Below are 21201 nucleotides of genomic sequence, written 5' to 3'. Positions count from 1 at the left end.
CCAGCACTCTGGATCTCATGTCTCAGTTGCCAGGCCTCTCTCCTAGAACCCTGTGTTTGGTTGCCACCTCCAAGGCCCAGCCAAGACTAAAATCCTCACTCCCTCTATGGATGCTGGTCACTGTCCGAAGGACACATGTTCTCATCCCCATTCCACTGTGGGTGTGCTCTGTGCTAGTCTAACTCTCACCACCCTCCTTTCCAAACCCTTTCATTGAGCCCCCTTTGGGCCCAGAAAAGTCCCCTATATCCTCACCCCTCCAAGCATTTCCTCCATCTCCTGGCATTCCCTCAAACGGGCTGTGTCAAGAGAAGCCTGTTTTTCTGCCTCACCCAACACTCCTCAGAATGAGGCAGTGGGGACCAGTGCATCTTGCTCTGTGTTAGCCTTTCCCTGCCATCATTCCTCATGCCTTTCTCCGAAGTTCATTTATCCCACTGTCTCATCAACATGGACCCTCCCGGCCGCTCTTTCTCATTGACTGAAGATCTTGCCCTGCGAGGGTTAGGGCCTTTCTCTGTACTCTAAATTCCTGCTACCACCTGAGGAAACATCAACTTCTATGTGAGTAGCTGAACTCATTCTGCTCCTGGGCTCCTCTGTGTCTCCAAGTGGCCATCTCACACACTCAGCCTCCAGCCCTCACCCCCAGATAGACACTTGGAATGCTGATACCAACTCCCAAACCCACCATGGTCCACTGCTGGCTCCCAGGGGAACCCAATAAATATTCATTGAGTAAGTAAATACATGAATAAAGCCAGGGTCACATGATGGGAGTCTGGCCTAATGGAAAGGGCCTTAGACTGGGTGGGAGATCTAGGTTCTAGTCCTAGCCCCGCCACTAAGTAGCTGTGTAACTTTGGACATCTTTTTTTCATCTCATGCCTTTCTTTTCTCCATCTGAAGAATTAAAATTTTTGTGTAGATTATTTCTGAAAACCCTGCTTCTGACAGTTGGCAATTATGAGATATGGTTTGCTGAGCATCTATAATACTTAGGTAGTATGCTAGATGCTTCCTATAAATTACCTCTCATATACCTAATAACTAAAGGCCAGGCAAGGTGGCTCACGCTTGTAATCTCAGCACTTTGGGAGGCTGAGGCAGGCGGATCACGAGGTCAGGAGTTCAAGACCAGCCTGGCCAAGATGGCGAAACCCCATCTCTACTTAAAATACAAAAATTAGCCAGGCGTGGTGGCAGGCGCCTGTAATCCCAGTTACTCAGGAGCCTGAGGCAGGAGAATCACTTGAACTCGGTGGGGGGCAGAGGCTGCAGTGAGCCGAGATCTCGCCATTGCACTCCAGCCTGGGTGACAGAGTGAGACTTCGTCTAAAAAATATATATATATATATATATATATATATATATATACACACACACACACATATATATATATGATATGTATGTATATACTTAATAACTGATTCAGTAGTTTGAGGTGGGTGGGGTCCAGAATCTCAGGGAGAGGCTGTGTGATCTGAATTTTTATCAAACTTCCTGGGTGATTTGAATGGGTATCCTAAGGTCCCTTGGTATGCAGCCATTTGAATGTCAGATGAGAGATTTTTAATTAGTACTACAGGCAATGGGAAGCTATTGAAGGTTTTTCAAGCAGAAAAAGAAGGGTAATACTAAGGAGAGAGAGAAAGAACTAAGAAACAAGGAAGAAGGGAGAGAAGTATCTTTGATCTATTACATGTTGAGACTGAAACACCAGAAAAATGCTCCAAAGATGTCCAGCTCTCAGTTGGAAAAAAATGAATTGGAAGCTCTGTAATAAAGGTGAAGTTAGAGATGACAATTTTGAGATTTATTCTTTATCAGGAGATGCAAACTCAAATACCTCCAGAATGAAGGCAGGTAATGCAAATGAGGATTAAGTATAATTTACAAAAAAAGCAGCATTCATCCTTAATAAATGGCAAGTACCACTTTGTCTCAGCAGGGATGCAGTAGGTAAAGGTGGAGACTGTGGTGAGCTAGAGGACATACCCCCTGTCTTAGGGGCCAGTCATTGCCAAATAGAAGTGTGGGATCAGTGTTAACAGATCTTCTGGTTTTTACAGACAAACTATAGATATTTTCATTTTGACACTAATTATTAAATGTTCACAATGAATTTTTTAAGTGCTTAAACACTATACAGACAAAACCATTTGTATCTATGGTCAGCTTTGCCTTGGGGGGTTCTAATTTGTGACTTCTAAGCTGCACAGATGGGATTCAAGAGAGAGAGTTGAGTAAATTGAGAAGAAATCCAGAGCTGCCCTGTGAAGAACCATGGCCCTCCCAAGCACCCAAGCTTGCCTGGCGGTGAGCCCAGGGCTTAGAGAGACCCTGGTTCTTTTGGCCACTGGGTGTTTGGTGAGCTCCCATGTTGGTGGCAGCAAGTGAAGCCTGCACCTGCCACAGCTATTTCTGCTCATCAGCTGGAAATCATGTGGGTAGCCTCTGAGGTCCTGATACCTCCGGGGTTAGATGCCACCTTGGGGAGGGGCCTGCAGCCTTCACTCCACCACTCTGTATAGTCACTTTTATCCCAAACTATGAAGATGCTCTCCACCCAGGAGTGTCTGAGTCCTGGCTGGAGCAGGCATCTTGTTTAACGCATCTTAGACACCCACTTTGTATCAGGAAATTCTTCTGTTGTCTAATTTAAGTGCTTTTTGTACAATTTAATCTTTTTTTTGCTTCTTCTATCTTCAGAGCAGGTGGTGGAATGGGTTACTCTTTAGCTTCCAGATTCTTCCTCAGCCTTCAATAGTGTCTCAAAAAGCCCCAGGCTGGGCCTGGTGGCTCACGCCTGTAATCCCAGCACTTTGGGAGGCTGAGGAGGGCAGATCACGAGGTCAGGAGTTTGAGATCAGCCTGACCAACATGATAAAACCCCATCTCTACTAAAAATACACACACACACACACACACACAAATAGCTGGGCATGGTGGCATGCACCTGTAATCCCAGCTATTCAGGAGGCTGAGGCAGGAGAATCGTTTGATCCCGGGAGGTGAAGGTTGCAGTGAGCCGAGACCATGCCACTGCACTCCAGCCTGGGAGACAGAGCGAGACTCTGTCTCAAAAAAACAAAAAACAACAAATAAACAAACAAACAAACAAAGTCCCATCTCAAAAAGTGTCCTCAGGGATGTAAAACTTGTTACCTGCAGATTAGAAAGCTGTTTGCTTACTGATATGTTAGCAAGCCTTCCTTCGGTCTAGATGGGTAGTTTTCTGCTTACCCTCAACCCTAACCATCTTTGCATTATCTATTTCTGTCCCTACTCTCAGTTCATTCTGGGGTGGAGGAAGGGGTTCAAACGAGAAATATTAAAAATAGCTAGCATCCCCACCTTCCTGTAGTTCTCATTAGCAGGTTTTAGAGACAATCTTATCTTCTCCTCTTCTTAAATTCTCTTCTGATTCTAAAGAATGACTCCCAGACTGGCTGGCCTAGAACTGACCTTGAAAGGTTCAACTTTGTGAGAAAATGATAGGGAACCCACAAAGATGTCCCGATCATTACCCAACGATGCTTGCAAAGAGTTGTGATATATTTAGCAGTATTTCCACCCTGATTAGGAAGCAAGGAAGAGGCAGCTGGTCTTCCCCGGGTGATGTTTCTTATCAGCTCTGGGCAGCACAGTCAAGTTGTCACCAATGAGGTCTGTAAAGAGGAAAGATCAAATTAGTATTTGCACCAGCTACACTCAGACATACTCCACCAAAATGTACACTCTACCATAACACCCACATTTCACAAGACGACTTTCTTCAACAGATACCATTATATGTGCTTACTAACATAGCGAACACATATCCATATCCCCTGCTACCCACAAACATCAGAGCCCACATGCAATCTAAGTATGTATGCTCACTCAAATATACATACTAATACCTCCCTAACCACACTGACACACAGACCAACAAAAACTACACTCTGCATGGTGGAGAAATGACCTGATATTACCCTCCTACAATATCTCAGCCCAGCCTCTGCCTGCCTCACTCAACCTCAGGTTTCTACTTGTACTCAGAAAATTGAGCCAACCAAGCCAAGTCCCCACAGGCCCAACAGGGTGCTGGGAAAGATAGAAATCACTTACAACGATCCAGTTGCTTCTGAGCTGGAAATGGAGAGCAGGGCTGCATGCTAACCCCACAGACAGGGCCAGCACAGAGGCCTGAGGAGTGGGACCCACTTCTGCGTGGGAATATGGCCTGAAGAGAGCAGGTGGGTCAATCCTGAGTCGGCCACACAGGTGGGCTGTGCAAGTGGGCGAGATGAGCAACCAGGACTAGAGGAACCAATAGGTCTCAGGTCACATGGGACAGAAATTCTGGTCCAGATGAGGCATAAATGAAGTCCACCCTCACTTCCATCACCCCATTCCCCCTCTTCAGTGGGTGAAGTCACTGGTCAGCACAAGTCAACATTTAAAGTTCAAAATTCAACCCAAGACCCTTGGGTGGGAGTGGAGGGAGGGAGAGAAGAATAAGGAGGAAGAGGAGGAGGAAGGGCAGGAAGGGAGAAAGAGAAGCAGGAAGGACAGGTGGGGAGGGAGAGGAAACCCACTCTCCTTATCTTGCTGCTCAAACAGCACCTTGATTATACCAAGGAATGGGAAGCAACAGGCAACACGCAAAGAAAAAAAGCAGGGGTGATATCTTGACTTTTAGAGCTTCTAAGGATTCTGGTCCTAGCAATATAAGAGTAGTTTCAGGAAATTTCAAAAACAATTGGGACTGCTATAATGTATTCAGAAATTGATTGAGAACCTAAATCCAGAGTTGAGTACAATTACACTGTGTGTGTATATATATATATATTTAAATTATTTTTTACTTATTGAGATGGAGTCTCACTCTGTTGCCCAGGATGGAGTGCAATGTCGTGATCTCGGCTCACTGCAATCTCTGCCTCCCAGGTTCAAGCGATTCTCCTGCCTGAGCCTCTGGAGTAGCTGGGATTACGGGCGCCCACCACCACACCCAGCTAATTTTTTTTTTTTTTTTTTTGTATTTTTAGTAGAGACTGGGTTTTGCCGTGTTGGCCAGGCTGGTCTCAAACTCCTGTCCTCAAGTGATCAGTCTGCCTGAGCCTCCGAAAGTCCTGGGATTACAGGCGTGAGCCACCACGCCCGGCTACACTGTATATTGACTTGGGAACTTTGAATGTGAGATACATTAAGTTTCCTCTCCCTAGGCTTGTGTATAGAAAGAAAAGAGGAGAGGCTGGGCACAATGGCTCATGCCTGTAATCCCAGCACTTTGGGAAGCCAAGGTGGGTGGATCACGAGGTCAAGAGATCAAGACCATCCTGACCAATGTGATGAAACCCCACCTCTACTAAAAATACAAAAATAGCTGGGCATGGTGGTGCATGCCTGTAGTCCCAGCTACTCGGGAGGCTGAGGCAGGAGAATCACTTGAGCCCAGGAGGCAGAGGTTGCAGTGAGCCGAGATCGCGCCACTGCACTCCAGCCTGATGACAGAGTGAGACCCTGTCTCAAAAAAAAAAAAAAAAAAAAAAAAAAAAAAAAAAAAAAAGAGAGAGAGAGCAGTGGGACTGCCTTCTGGTATTTATGGATCATTTCTGCCCTACACAAAGTTCACAAACTAATCACCAATGACGAGGCCAAGGCACACCCTGGGTAATGGTGGAGACGAGGGGTTCCAGCCTCCTGGCTCCTGTCCCATTCACTGCATCATCGCCTGCAATGACAGCTCTGTCGGACCACGGCCCATGCAACAGCAGCAGAGGGGCCCAACAGTCTAATGAAAAGGCCCCATACTTGAAGTCAGAAAATTTGGTCCCAGTCCTGGCTCTCTTGAGAATTCACTATGTGGCCTGGTGAGGGACAGAAAAATCTACATAAGGACAGAATTCTATTTTCTGAAGCAAAAAACAGTCGAGGGGCTACCATAAGATTTTTTTCAGCAGTTCAGTTGCAAGAGATGTTAGGCATCTCCTACAACTCACACCTGTCAAAGACATACCCAGGAAGATGTTCAGCGTTTTCACATTTAGGTGCTGAACAACCCTATATAGCTGTCTATATCTTGACCTGTTTCCCTGACTTCCTTGGTGGTTGACCTTGGTCAGTTCCGGCCTTGCTGACACCTGGTCTCCATGGCTGGGTATATCTCTAAGTTATCTTGTTTCCAGGGTCAGCCCTGTTTCCTGCAACAAATAATTCTTTCCCCTCAGTGAGCAGAAGTAATGGCCTCATCTGGCCTGATCCAGCATTTGGGGAGAAGCCGGTGAAAGAGGCCATCTAAGAGATACGTTTAATGCCAAAATATTAGAATTTTGGGTCATTTTTATTTGTTATATGAAGCAGTAGAGCAAAATATTTGAATTCTGAATTGTTCCAGAAATGTGGGACATGTGAGCATAGTAACCTGTTTTCAATTAACTTGCAAACTCTGGTTGAATCTCTAAAAAGATCACTAACAATACCAAATGATAGATTGTGAATGCCCAAAGAATGGTATGGATGACTAACTCAGCCTCGAGAGAATGGTCAGCATAGGTTTTCAAGGTGGAAGACCGAGATTACACTGTACCTTCAGTAGTGTGAGAGATTGAGGCAGGGGTGGGGCGTGGTATAGACAATGATGTATGCAGGAGATAAGGACATGAGCCACGGAGCAGCAGGGTCACGCATGTTCAGGCATGCATGGAATGGGGACCACGTTACAGGGCAGAGATGGGGATCATGGGCAAGCTGTTGAGGGATCCAGGCTGTAGATTTGCTGATACTTAGAGGGCAGTGAGAAGAGTGACCCTGGAGCACAAAGTAGCAGCAACCTAAAAAGGCAGATGGGGCTAAATTATGAAGGGTCTTAAACATTAGGCAAAGGAGTCTGGACTTGATTTAGTAGACGAATGGGGGAGGGGATGTTTCAGAATGACCTGAGCAAGAGAAGAGCTAGGGAATGAAGTCTTTTAGGAAGGGAACTCCACTAACAGTGGGAAGGGTGGTCTGGGGATGGGACTGGATAGAATCCACTGCAACCGTCTAGATAGTAAGAAGCAACCGATTTGGGGACTGGATTTAGGGAGCAAAGTACAAGGAGGGGGTGACCTTTCTGGACGGAGTGACTGGGAAATGATGGTATCGCTGACAGAAATGGAGATCAAGAGCTTTGGAGAGCCAGTGGGCTTCGGCTGACATTGAGGTGGTGGCTGGACATCCGAGGGAGAGGACAGAGCCGGTGGGAACAGGAGCAGGATGGAAAGACAGGAGGACAGACTGTGCAGATGAGAAAGGCCACTGTAAAACAGTAAACATCAAGACAGACTACATGCATAGGACCTCTCCAAGGAAAGGCAGCCTAGAGAAAAGGGAGGAGGACTGAGGAGACATAGTGCGGGGAACGGGGCACGAAGGGATCCAGGGGCAGCACAGCCAGACAGGGGGGTGGAGAAGCCTGGGGCATAAGGAAAAAAGACAGGGACACTGCTTCCAGAAGGTGGTGAGAGGGCTCAGAGTCCAAGGAAAATAGGAATTTACAGAGGCCACTGGGTTTTAGTCACCTTACAAACATGGCATCTGTATGCCAGACCCTGGGCAGGCTTCGGGGTGTTGGGTAGAAGTTATCCCCATTCAGCAGACATTTACCGAGTGCCGGTGATGGTGGCGGTCCCTGAGTGTGGAAGAGGGAGACTGAGGCCAGATTCTTTCTCGAGAAGGTCCAATCCACAATGAGGAAGGAAGACGGCTGGGGGAAGGAGGGAGTGGATGGAAAAATATGTACAGTTGAGAGCAGACCACTAATTCAAAAAAATTAGCACTTAAGGAAAGTGAGAACTAGAAAAATAAGTTGAGAAGACAAAAGTCTTGCAACACACCCCCTACCCCTACCCACCAGAAAACTTAGACTTGAATGTTTCTCAGCAAGAGAAAAGGCATTGCTGTAGAATGGAACTTGTTGTGGGAGGTGGGATTACCACGGAAATAGAAGACAGCCTCCCTTTCCAAAGAGCCAAAAGGAACCCATTTCGTCTAGTTAAGAGACGAGGCAAAGCGATAAAATGGTGACAACACGTCCTGGTGAGTGGTTCTGACCGTGAATGGTTGGAAAATGCTGTGGGAATCAGAAAGGGGAACCGTCTGGGAGAGGTGGTGTCACCGAAGGCTTCTCGGAGGAGGTGGCCTCTAACTCGAGCCTTAAAAATGGGCGAAGAGGCGAAGTCGGGGCCTGCCTGGCGCGGAGTACTCGGGAGCCGCCTCCCTCCTTTCAGAGCTCTCAGTCCCGTCCCCGGGCCTCGCTTTCTCCTCTCGCCTCGCTCAGCTCAGCCGGGCGCAGGTTCCTAGCACTGACGACAGCGAGCGATGACCTCAGCGCCGCCAAGGCTGCGAGGGCGGGGGCTGGGGTGGCGGGGGCGGGGAAAAGCGCCGGAGCGCGGGGCCGAGCGGGGAGGCTCCGGGCCCCGCCCCCATCCGCTGGCCGCGACCAATGAGCGCCGCCGCCGGCTGCCCCCCCACCTCCCTGGACCTCCTGAAAAACGCTGCCCGGGGAAAGTCCGGGCAGAGCCCGAGCAGCGGCCAGGGTAACGCTGTCTTGTGGACACGCACTTCCCACCCGAGACCGCTCACTGAGCCCGAGCCGCGCGCGACATGAGCCACGGGAAGGGAACCGACATGCTCCCGGAGATCGCCGCCGCCGTGGGCTTCCTCTCCAGCCTCCTGAGGACCCGGGGCTGCGTGAGCGAGCAGAGGCTTAAGGTCTTCAGCGGGGCGCTCCAGGAGGCACTCACAGGTGAGCGCATGCCGAGGGGCCTGGCGCCACCGGGGGTCGGCCCCCTCCCTGCCAGGGCCGTCTTTCTTCTACTCCTGCGGCAGGGTGACCCACGGGAGCAGCTTTGGGACTCGGTGGCCCTCCTCCGACCCCCGGGGCGGCCCGCAGTCCCCAGTTTCCTGGGTCCTCCTCCCCAGCCCTGTGCTCGGGTCTCGGCCGTGGCGGTTCTGATGGGGCGCGCCCCTCTACGCTCTCGGAGGCGTAGACCCTGGTCCTGGAGTGCCAGCCCGAGTCCCCAGCTTATGCCCCTGTCTCATTACGGGCTCGTCTCCCTCGCTGGACCCTCGAGATCTTAAGACCCTCGATGGATGTTGTTGCGGGCCGCCCGGTCGGCCGAGGGGTCCGGATGAGGGAAGAAGGTGCAGTCGAGCCTTTTCAACAATTTGGAGTCCCAGTGCGGTTCTTCCTGCCGGTCGGGGTGCGCTGTGCCTGGGGTAGTCCACTGGTTGCTGACTGGCTTCAAGTTGGAATTTGGGCCCCCTTTGTGTTCTCTTTGGTTCCCCTTAGCCATCTGCCACCTATTGTGATAGGGAGGAGAGCCTGGTAGCTCGTGACCCTGCCGTGCGGGCCTTCGAGTTGGGAGGTGAAGAGATAAGCAGCCCGCTCGCTGGCTGGGGAGAGACCTCTCTCCCAGCTGTTTCTAGCTGGTTACTGTCAGTTTTGGGAAGCGATAGCCATCTCGGAACGCACCCACACAGACCCTGCCTTCTGAGGAAAACAGATGTTTCATCAAAACAACCCAGTTTTCACTCCCTTAGGCACTGCTAAGGAAGGTTCTCTGACTCTTCTGAAGGAAGCAGAGGGAACACAGGGTGGGAGGTCCAGTGAGTTGCTGTGGACCCAACAATGTTGGCAGCCTTCCTGGCCCTGAAACTTCAGCTCACAGGTCTCCAGAGGCCCTGCCTGGACATGCCAGTCCCAGTCACACCCTTCCCTTGCTTTGGGGGTGTGCCAAAAGCAATACACTGGCCACTAGAGAGTACCCTAGAGCTCTAGAATCCCCTCCCAACACGCGCACACACACTCACACACACTCTCTCTCTCATACACACACACTCACACAGTCACATACACACACACACTCTGTCACATACACTTGTCCTGGAAGCAGGAAAGTGGATCTCTCCAGCTTCCATAAAATTTTCTCTGCTAAGTGGAAAGAGGGTCCTAGAACTCAGAGGAATCCACCTCCCTTATTTAAAGGGCCCCTTCCTCTCCTCCTGTCCCTTGACCCTCCACCCCGCCCTATGGTAGTATCCATGGCCTAGCTGATCTAACCAGGGCATCTCCCCCTGGTCCTGTCTCCACAGAGCACTACAAACACCACTGGTTTCCCGAAAAGCCGTCCAAGGGCTCCGGCTACCGCTGCATTCGCATCAACCACAAGATGGACCCCATCATCAGCAGGGTGGCCAGCCAGATCGGACTCAGCCAGCCCCAGCTGCATCAGCTGCTGCCCAGCGAGCTGACCCTGTGGGTGGACCCCTATGAGGTGTCCTACCGCATTGGGGAGGACGGCTCCATCTGCGTCTTGTACGAGGAGGCCCCACTGGCCGCCTCCTGTGGGCTCCTCACCTGCAAGAACCAAGTGCTGCTGGGCCGGAGCAGCCCCTCCAAGAACTACGTGATGGCGGTCTCCAGCTAGGCCCCTCCGCCCCCGCCCTGGGCGCCGCCGTGCTCATGCTGCCGTGACAACAGGCCACCACATACCTCAACCTGGGGAACTGTATTTTTAAATGAAGAGCTATTTATATATATTATTTTTTTTTAAGAAAGGAGGAAAAAAAACCAAAAGATTTTTTTTAAGAAAAAAAATCCTTCAAGGGAGCTGCTTGGAAGTGGCCTCCCCAGGTGCCTTTGGAGAGAACTGTTGTGTGCTTGAGTCTGTGAGCCAGTGTCTGCCTATAGGAGGGGGAGCTGTTAGGGGGTAGACCTAGCCAAGGTGAAGTGGGAGACGTTTGGCTAGCACCCCAGGAAGATGTGAGAGGGAGCAAGCAAGGTTAGCAACTGTGAACAGAGAGGTCGGGATTTGCCCTGGGGGAGGAAGAGAGGCCAAGTTCAGAGCTCTCTGTCTCCCCCAGCCAGACACCTGCATCCCCGGCTCCTCTATTACTCAAGGGCATTCATGCCTGGACTTAAACAATACTATGTTATCTTTTCTTTTATTTTTCTAATGAGGTCCTGGGCAGAGAGTGAAAAGGCCTCTCCTGATTCCTACTGTCCTAAGCAGCTTTTCTTGAAATCATGACTTGTTTCTAATTCTACCCTCAGGGGCCTGTAGATGTTGCTTTCCAGCCAGGAATCTAAAGCTTTGGGTTTTCTGAAGGGGGAGGAGGGAACTGGAGGTTATTGGGGTTAGGATGGAAGGGAACTCTGCACAAAACCTTTGCTTTGCTAGTGCTGCTCTGTGTGTATGTGTGGCAAATAATTTGGGGGTGATTTGCAATGGAATTTTGGGACCCAAAGAGTATCCACTGGGGATGTTTTTTGGCCAAAACTCTTCCTTTTGGAACCACATGAAAGTCTTGATGCTGCTGCCATGATCCCTTTGAGAGGTGGCTCAAAAGCTACAGGGAACTCCAGGTCCTTTATTACTGCCTTCTTTTCAAAAGCACAACTCTCCTCTAACCCTCCCCTCCCCCTTCCCTTCTGGTCGGGTCATAGAGCTACCGTATTTTCTAGGACAAGAGTTCTCAGTCACTGTGCAATATGCCCCCTGGGTCCCAGGAGGGTCTGAAGGAAAACTGGCTATCAGAACCTCCTGATGCCCTGGTGGGCTTAGGGAACCATCTCTCCTGCTCTCCTTGGGATGATGGCTGGCTAGTCAGCCTTGCATGTATTCCTTGGCTGAATGGGAGAGTGCCCCATGTTCTGCAAGACTACTTGGTATTCTTGTAGGGCCGACACTAAATAAAAGCCAAACCTTGGGCACTGTTTTTTCTCCCTGGTGCTCAGAGCACCTGTGGGAAAGGTTGCTGTCTGTCTCAGTACAATCCAAATTTGTCGTAGACTTGTGCAATATTTACTGTTGTGGGTTGGAGAAAAGTGGAAAGCTACACTGGGAAGAAACTCCCTTCCTTCAATTTCTCAGTGACATTGATGAGGGGTCCTCAAAAGACCTCGAGTTTCCCAAACCGGATCACCTTAAGAAGGACAGGGCTAGGGCATTTGGCCAGGATGGCCACCCTCCTGCTGTTGCCCCTTAGTGAGGAATCTTCACCCCACTTCCTCTACCCCCAGGTTCCCCTCCCCACAGCCAATCCCCTTTCCTGGATTTCTTAACTGCTCAATTTTGACTCAAAGGTGCTATTTACCAAACACTCTCCCTACCCATTCCTGCCAGCTCTGCCTCCTTTTCAACTCTCCACATTTTGTATTGCCTTCCCAGACCTGCTTCCAGTCTTTATTGCTTTAAAGTTCACTTTGGGCCCACAGACCCAAGAGCTAATTTTCTGGTTTGTGGGTTGAAACAAAGCTGTGAATCACTGCAGGCTGTGTTCTTGCATCTTGTCTGCAAACAGGTCCCTGCCTTTTTAGAAGCAGCCTCATGGTCTCATGCTTAGTCTTGTCTCTCTTGTCTTCTTTATGATGTTCACTTTAAAAACAACAAAACCCCCGAGCTGGACTGTTGAGCAGGCCTGTCTCTCCTAGTAAGTAAAAATAGTAGTAGTATGTTTGTAAGCTATTCTGACAGAAAAGACAAAGGTTACTAATTGTATGATAGTGTTTTTATATGGAAGAATGTACAGCTTATGGACAAATGTACACCTTTTTGTTACTTTAATAAAAATGTAGCAGGATAAACTTGTGTGGTGTAGAGAAGTTAAAATCCTCACGTTGTACATTTGTGTTTCCCTTTCAGATCCAAATCCTTTCTTTGTGTTTAATAGTATTTCTCCTCACTTGCACTCAGACAATCTACAGCATGTGGGTGGTATAAAAGAAAAATCTGGTTGTATGGCTGGGCCATTTCCAAGCATCCCCTCTTTCCTGGAAAGTAGCTCCTTACTTCCCTCCATTTTGTTTGTTTATTTGTTTGTTTGTTTTGAGACAGTTTTGTCACTCAGGCTGGAGTGCAGTGGTGCAATCTCAGCTCATTGCAACCTCTGCCTCCTGGGCTCAAATAATTCTCCCACCTCTGCCTCTTGAGTAGCTGAGATTGCAGGCATGTGCCATCAGGCCCAGCTGATTTTTGTATTTTTTGTAGGGATGGGGTTTTGCCATGTTGCCCAGGCTGGTCTCAAACTCCTGAGTTCAAGTGATCCCCCTGCCTCTGCCTCCCAAAGTGCTGGGATTACGGGCGTGAGCCACCGCGCCCAACCTACTTCCACCTTTAATGAGGATTCTAATTTCCCTGTGAAGATTCTAGAAGTAACAGGGTTCTAGTCTGAACATTCCCTAGTCTAGCCAGATCTCCATCTTATGCATCTTGTTTTTGATAGTCGTTCATTTCATTCATTCATTCATTCAGTCAGTTATTCATTTAGCAAGCATGTATTGTCAGTAAGTGCTAGGCACTGAACTTATTAAAAATGATTGAGATACAGCCTGTCTCACAGACCAGGGTTTGGTAAGCAGCGGGTAATGAACTCCTTCCCAGGCTAAGGCAGGATTGTTGGCAATTCCCAGAAAAGCTGCTCTTGTCATCTCTGGGGCTGCCATTTGCTATCCACCATACTTGTCTTGTTAGACAAGCGCAGCTAGGCCTCAGGATCTATGCACTGGAGCTGAATGCCAATGCTACAGGTTAGCTAGAGAGCAGCTACTTCTGACAGCAAACACTGGAGTGAGAGCCAAAAGTTTGTTACCAATTTGTAACTCCCTTTGGTTACATGCAAGGAAATAACAGTTTTTATCCTCCCTGACTTTTGAGTTCTTTCCATGAGATTTTTGACACAAGCCCAGAGTTTCCCACTGAGGGCAAGTACATTCCCAACCTGGTCTAGTTTTTTCTTGGCTGTAGGTGAACGGTATTTATTTGTTTATTTCTTTCTTTCTTTTCTTTTCTTTTCTTTTTTGAGATGTAGTCTCACTCGCTCTTGTCGTCCAGGCTGGAGTGCAGTAGTACGATCTTGGCTCACTGCAACCTCCGCCTTCCGGGTTCAAGTGATTCTCCTGCCTCAGCCTCTGGAGTAGCTGGGATTACAGATGCCTGCCACCATGCCTGGCTAATTTTTGTACTTTTAGTAGAGACGGGGTTTCACCATGTTAGCCAGGATGGTCTCGAACTCCTGACCTGAGGTGATCCACCCTCCTCAGCCTCCCAAAGTGCTGGGATTACAGGTGTGAGCCACTGCACCTGGCGGTGACCTGTATTTAAACTAAACTTTACACATGTTGCTTCATACACAGTGACAACTCCCCCAACTTCATTTCATACCTCCATGACCTTTATCAACAAACATACAGTTTTCCCTAGATGTGCTATGTTGGAAGTAGCCCAGGGAGGCTGTGTGTGCTATGCCTGTGTTGAGTGAGGAGGGTAGGGGAGCCAGGGATGGGGTTAGGGAAGGCCAGGTCATCTGTGTCATAAATAGAATTTGGTTAAGACTCATTGTATCAAGGGGTTGTTACTGAAAGGAGTAGTCCCATTTTTATTTGTAGCTTCTGAAATAAATGTCCTAGACACTTGTTTAAAAAGACCTACTTTTTTGGATGTAAGGACAGGGTTAGTTAGTGTTGAGGAATTTTTGCCCAACCTTTTTTGAGCATTTGGTACAAAGTCAGCATCTAAGGACCTACTCTTTCGGATGTAAGGACAGGGTTAGTTAGGGTTGAGGAGTTTTTGCCCACCCTCTTTTGAGTGTATGGTACAAAGTCAGCATCTATCTTCCTGATTCCTAAAAGGCCTAGCTCATGAAGGATATTTCCTTGTTTAGTGGAAAGCCTGAAATTCAGGGAAGGTTGTCTGGAGACTGAGGGGACCCTTCACCCACGTGTGTCTTCAAGTCAGGGAAGCCACAGCATGGCAGATTCACCTCAGGGCCACTCTTGGCTGTTGGTAAACTAGTAGTCCCTCAATTTACATGAGAGGGTTCTGTGGTCAAGCAATGTGTTTTCTTTTTTGATATGAACCAATTTCAGTAGAACTGGAGCATACCCCTCGGCTACCTGGGGGTACAGGGGCTCTGGCCTGAAATTGCTTGAAGAGTTGCAGTTGGTGGCTTTCATGTGTTCAGGGACTAGGCATTGGTTGGTCTGTTCTGCTTCCATCTTCTCCACTTAGTAAGCAGTGCCAGCTTGGGAGACCTGTGGTCAGTCAGCTGTTTTTGAATGATAATGCACCTCCCCAGAGAGGGTAGACAAGGCTCTGCATGCTGCAGATTAAGAGCCCATCCTGGATCCTGATAAGGAGTTCTGGGTGGGGGAGTCCTTGGTGCTGCAACAAACAAGTCCCAGGAGGAAGAAACCCACTTCTGTAGGCCTGTCTCCTGTAAGGAGCCTTTGGTAAGGAAGGTGAGGACTCAGGTGTCCTGGCTTCCAGGCCAACACAGCATCCCTGGCTCAACAAAGATTGGTGCAACAGAAAGAGTTCTGGACTGGGAGGAAGAATGTATGGGTTGTGGTCCTGGTACTTCTTAACTAGCCGTGTGAGTCTGGACAAGCTCCTCAGCTTTTCTGTCTTAAAAATTAGGGAGTTGGCTGGGTGCAGTGGCTCATGCCTGTAATCCCAGCACTTTGGGAGGCCGAGGCAGATGGATCACTTGAGGCCAAGAGCTCAAGACCAGCCTGGCCAACATGGTGAAACCCTGTCTCTACTAAAAATACAAAAATTAGTCAGGTGTAGTGGCGCGTGCCTGTAGCCCCAGCTACTCAGGAGGCTGAGGCAAGAGAATCACTTGAACCCGGGAGGCAGAGGTTGTAGTAGCCGAGATTGAGCCACTGCACTCTAGCCTGGGCGACAAAGCAAGACTCCGTCTTAAAAAACAAACAAACAAAAAAAAAAAAACAAAAAAAACAAAAAACTGGGAGTGGTGGCTCATGACTGTAATCTCAGCATTTTGGGAGGCCGAGGTGGGCGAATCACGAGGTCAGGAGTTCGAGACCAGCCCGGCCAACATGGTGAAACCCCGTCTCTACTAAAAATACAAAAAATTAGCTGGGCATAGTGGCGGGTGCATGTAATCCCAGCTACTTGAGGCAGGAGAATTGCTTGAACCCGGGAGGCCAAGGTTGCAGTAAGCCAAGATTGCGCCACTGCACTCACTCCAGCCCGGGCAACAGAGTGAGACGCCGTTTAAAAAAAAAAAAAAAATTAGAGTTTTGGATTAAATGACCTACGTTCTTTTCTTTGGCTATTTATTTATTTATTTATTTATTGAGACAAGGTTGCACTCTGTTGCCCAGGCTGTAGTATAGTGGTATGATCACAGCTCAATGCGGCCTTCATCTCCGAGGCTCAGGTGATCCCCCTGCCTCAGCTTCCCAAGTAGCTGGGACTACAGGTGTGAGCCACCTCTCCTGGCTAATTTTTTGTTATTTTTTTTAGAGATGGGGTCTTGCTATGTTGCCTGGGCCGGTCTCAAACTCCTGGCGTCAAGTAATCCTCCTGCCTTAGCCTCCCAAACTGCTGGGATTACGGTTCTCGCCCAGCCTTTTTCAGCTTTTGATTCTAAATCATCCATCCCCATTATACTGCCAATCACTGGGGGGGGGGGGGGGGGGCAAATTAGCACCACTATTATCATTATTTTCAATTAGTTGAACTGAAAGGTAAGGTAATTTGGGCTGAGAAGTACAGTAATTAATAATCTTTTGCTTGGGTCAGACTCCTGCCTGTTAAGGTTTCAGTTTGCAAACACTGTGAAGCAGTACTACAAAGAGGTTAGGAGCTCAGGCTCTGGTGTTAGGCTCCCTAGGGAGGTTTAATCTCAGCTCTACCACCCATCTATCCACTGTGCAACCTGGTGGCTAGTGACTTCAGCCAAGCCTCAATTTCCCCCTTTGTAAAATGGAATGAAGAATATAACCCACTTAAAAATGTTGTTACAAAGATTAAATGAGAGCCATAATCTACTTATAATTGTCCTGGCACATGTAAGTACTCGATAAAAAGAGAATACTTGTTCTTTCTTTCTTTTTCTTTTCTTTTCTTTTTTTTTTTTTTTGAAACAGAGTTTCGTTCTTGTTGCTCAGGCTGGAGTGCAATGGCATGATCTCCGGTCACTGCAACCTCTGCCACCTCGGTTCAAGAGATTCTCCTGCCTCACATGGGCAAGGACTTCATGACCAAAACACAAAAAGCAATGGCAACAAAAACCAAAATAGACAAATGGGATCTAATTAAACTAAAGAGCTTCTGCACAGCGAAAGAAACTACCATCAGAGTGAACAGGCAACCTACAGAATGGGAGAAAATTTTTGCAATCTACTCATCTGACAAAGGGCTAATATCCAGAATCTACAAAGAACTCAAACAAATTTACAAGAAAAAACCCCATCAAAAAGTGGGCAAAGGATATGAACAGACACGTCTCAAAAGAAGACATTTATGCAGCCAACAGACACATAAAAAAATGCTCATTATCACTGGTCATCAGAGAAATGGAAATCAAAACCACAATGAGATACCATCTCATGCCAGTTAGAATGGCAATCATAAAGTCAGGAAACAACAGATGCTGGAGAGGATGTGGAGAAATAGGAATGCTTTTGCATTGGTGGGAGTGTAAATTAGTTCAACCATTGTGGAAGACAGTGTGGCGATTCCTCAAGGATCTAGAACTAGAATTACCATTTGACCCAGCAATCCCACTACTGGGTATATACCCAAAGGATTGTAAATCATGCTACTATAAAGACACATGCACATGTATGTTTATTGTGGCACTGTTCACAATAGCAAAGACTTGGAACCAACCCAAATGTGCATCAATGATAGACTGGATTAAGAAAATGTGGCACATATACACCATGGAATACTATGCAGCCATAAAAAAGGATGAATTCATGTCCTTTGCAGAGACATGGATGAAGCTGGGAACTATCGTTCTCAGCAAACTATCACGAGGACAGAAAACCAAACACCACATGTTCTCACTCATAGGTGGGAACTGAACAATGAGATCACTTGGACACAGGGTAGGGAACATCACACACTGGGGCCTGTCAGGGGGTGGGGGGCTGGGGGAGGGATAGCATTAGGAGAAATACCTAATGTAAAAGATGAGTTGATGGGTGCAGCAAACCAACATAGCACATGTATGCTTATGTAACAAACCTGCACGTTGTGCACATGTACCCTAGAACTTAAAGTATAATAATAAAAAAAACCTTAAAAAAAAAAAGAGAGATTCTCCTGCCTCCGCCTCCTGAATAGCTGGGATTACAGGTGCTGCAACTATGCCCAGCTAATTTTTATATTTTAAGTAGAGATGGGGTTTCACCATGTTGGCCAGGCTGGAATCAAACTCCTGACCTCATGTAATCCACCCGCCTCAGCCTCCCAAAGTGCTAGGATTACAGGCGTGAGCCACCATGCCCGGCCTGAGAATAGAAATAACCCCATCTCCTTAAGGACTCTGAAGAGGGTCCTAAAGTGAAAGATCCTAAAATGAAGAAGAACACTCTGGCATACTTCTAACTGGAAGGAAATCATTCTTAAAATCATAGCACCTACTAGTACCTTCAAGAATGGCTACAGCTGGCTGAGTGTGGTGGTTCACGCCTGTAATCCTAGCACTTTGGGAGGCCAAGGCTGACGGATCATGAGGTCAGGAGGTCGAGACCAGCCTGGTCAACATGGTGAAACCGCGTCTCTACTAAAAATACAAAAATTAGCTGGGTGGTGGCACACACCTGTAATCCCAGCTACTCAGGAGGCTGAGGCAGGAGAATCTCTTGAACCTGGGAGGTGGAGGTTGCAGTGAGCTGAGACCTCACCAGTGCACTCCAGCCTGGACGACAGAGCGAGACTCCATCTCAAAAAAAAAAAAAAAAAAAAAAAGAAAAAGAAAAAAAGAATGGCTACAGATAACACCATCCGAGCAGCCTGTGGCCTCTCCCCTACAAAGATGATTTTCAATCCTTTGTTTAAAAACATGCACAGGGCCGGGCATGGTGGTGACTCATGCCTGTAATCCCAGCACTTTGGGATGCCGAGGCCAGCGAATCACAAGGTCAGGAGTTTGAGACCAGCCTGGCCAAAATGGTGAAACCCCGTCTCTAATAAAAATACAAAAATTAGCCGGGTGTGGTGGCGCATGCCTATCATCCCAGCTACTCAGGAGGCTGAGGCAGGAGAATTGCTTGAACCTGGGAGGCGGAGATTGCAGCGAGCTGAGATTGTACCACTGCACTCCAGCTTGGGTAACAGAGCAAGACTCCATCTCGAAAATAAAAAAAAAAGAAAAATTAAAAATTAAAAAAAACATGCACAGGTCAGGTGTGGAGGCTCACGCCTATAATCCCAGCATTTTGGGAGGCCATGGCAGGTGGATTACTTGAGCCCAGGAGTTTGAGACCAGCCTGGGCAACATAGTGAGACGACATCTCTACAAAAAATAAAAATAATAAAAATAAAAAACATGTACAGCCCAGGCTGTGGCAAAGAAAATATGCACAATCCAAAAGCCCTTCCTAGGGTCATGTGTAGCCTACAGTAGGGACTCTAAAAGTACCTGCTGAATTAATGATTGATAACTGAATGAACTCATGTCTGACCTCTGTCATTCTTGCAGAAATGTACGGTATCCTTGCTAGGCATCTGACCTCGGCGGGCCACAGGGCAACTTTGACCCATTGGCTCCACTGGTCTGCTTGTGGATTAATACCAAACTGGGCTATGTGCTCATTTACACACAAAGTGGATGGGGAAAGTTTTCTAATAGCAGCTTTACTTACCTCCACTCAGCCCATCTGTGGAGTACACCCACAGGTTCTCCCTTCCCAGAAGAGAAATAAATGGAGAAGCTAAGAAGGGCAGGGCCAAGTTCTCTGGCTTTTTCTCCACACCACTTCTTTGCAGAGCTGGCAAGAAAAACGTTTGAGCTCAGTCTAAGAGGCTACCAGGGCCCTGGATAAGGATCTTATACAAACGAGTATGCCCTGGATACGCAGCCAATCCTTTCCCCTGATGTGAGCCTGGTTCTCTGGGCCCCAGCAGCTTCAAGCCATTTTGTTCCCATTGGCTCTGCCATTCTCCACCCTCATTCCTATAAACAAGAATGAACCTTGATTCAACTCTTGTCCAGTAAACTGCACAGGCTGCCTAGAGCATATCAGATAAGAAGAGGTAATAGCTGGGTGAGTTTGGAGCAAGAACTGCTTTACTTAACATCACTATCAGGGAAGGGCCATTTAAAATTCGATGGGCAGGGGAGTGAGGGTGGGACCAGGCAGTAGATAAGTGAGGCTGGCTGGACAAAAGCCATGGTAAACTTGAGGAGTGAGCTCAAACCTTGTCTGAACAGAGCCTCTGTTCCTTAGCTTCAGTCCACTGCAATCATGAGGCCAGTGATTTCAGATATGGTAATTTTCAAGAGCAGCCTGAAATGTAGATGTTTATTTGACATTTCCCTAAACTCTAATCATGGCAACTAATTTTTTGAAAGTGCTAAAGGCTGTTTTTTTAAAAGTACATATCTGCATGTGCTCTCAACTTGTGGCCTATGATGTACCTGGGGCCACCTGGGAATGGGATGTAGGGGTTTTCAACCCTACCCCCCAAGCTAGGAGTGAGTCTCTGCATTGAGGACCTCAGTGGAAGGCTGTCCCTATGGCCACAATCTCTAAGAAGGAGCATTCTGGCATGTTCCTGATAGAAGTGAGGGCACATAAGGGGCCTCTTCACCCCTAAAATTAGATAAAAAGCAGCGCTCCCCACCTTCAACTGGTGGTACCCGTTAAACTTGTGCTTGGGACGGCAGCCTCCAGGCCTTTGCTCAAGGAATGCCCTGTCCCCTTCCTTTCCACCTACTTTAGCCAGGTTCACTCACGTTTTTAAGTTCACACTTTTCCAATGTTCACTGTTCAGTGTTCACACTTTCAAGTTCACAGTTTTTCAGTGACATCTCTCCTTCACAGACTGGGCTACGTGGCCTTCCCCTGAGTTCCCATGATGTTCGGTTTTATAACCCTGAATTTATAGCTAGAATGTAGGCCAGAGACCTTGCCTGAACAGTGTCTGGTACTTAGTAGGTATTAGTGAATACTGGTTGAACAAATGAATGTCAAAGTTGCCAAGAGTGGAGGCTAGTGGATGAAAGGAATTTAGATCAGGGGTGGAAGAAAAAAAATTAAGCCCATTCAGCAATTTTGAGCTGGGACTCACTAGGAACCTGTGATTGCACCTTAAGAAAACTTGGTCCTTTGAATCTTGCAGGCTTTTAGGTCTTTAAACACCTCTTATTGAAATGTAAATGTCACTTAAATGGGGGTGTTCACAC

General features: G+C 47.9%; 1 protein-coding gene and 1 long non-coding RNA gene across 2 annotated transcripts; one reads left to right on the top strand and one right to left on the bottom strand.

Moving 5' to 3' along the window:
• Window positions 1-1790: 1790 nt before the first annotated feature.
• Window positions 1791-8358, bottom strand: LOC129534103 (uncharacterized). Its single transcript, XR_010133444.1, has 4 exons — window positions 8083-8358; window positions 7636-7735; window positions 4114-4305; window positions 1791-3671 (listed from the first exon to the last, which is right to left on the bottom strand). It is a non-coding gene; the product is annotated as an uncharacterized lncRNA (long non-coding RNA).
• A 108-nt stretch (window positions 8359-8466) lies between these two features.
• Window positions 8467-12619, top strand: BTG2 (BTG anti-proliferation factor 2). Its single transcript, XM_055368693.2, has 2 exons — window positions 8467-8776; window positions 10126-12619. Exons 1-2 carry the CDS (start codon window positions 8635-8637, stop codon window positions 10458-10460), a joined length of 477 nt encoding a protein of 158 aa, XP_055224668.1. The 5' UTR covers window positions 8467-8634; the 3' UTR covers window positions 10461-12619.
• Window positions 12620-21201: the final 8582 nt, after the last annotated feature.

Source organism: Gorilla gorilla, chromosome 1 (assembly GCF_029281585.2).
Source record: "Gorilla gorilla gorilla isolate KB3781 chromosome 1, NHGRI_mGorGor1-v2.1_pri, whole genome shotgun sequence".
NCBI lineage: Eukaryota > Metazoa > Chordata > Mammalia > Primates > Hominidae > Gorilla > Gorilla gorilla.
This window is presented reverse-complemented; position numbering and strand designations above follow the sequence as displayed.

What these genes read in the sequence shown, in the direction of transcription:
- BTG2 (XM_055368693.2), top strand. Translation starts at nt 8,635, where the DNA reads ATGAGCCACGGGAAGGGAACCGACATGCTCCCGGAGATCGCCGCCGCC. An exon ending in GCTCCAGGAGGCACTCACAG is followed by an intron (nt 8,777 to 10,125) that starts GTGAGCGCATGC and finishes CTGTCTCCACAG; the next exon opens with AGCACTACAAACACCACTGG.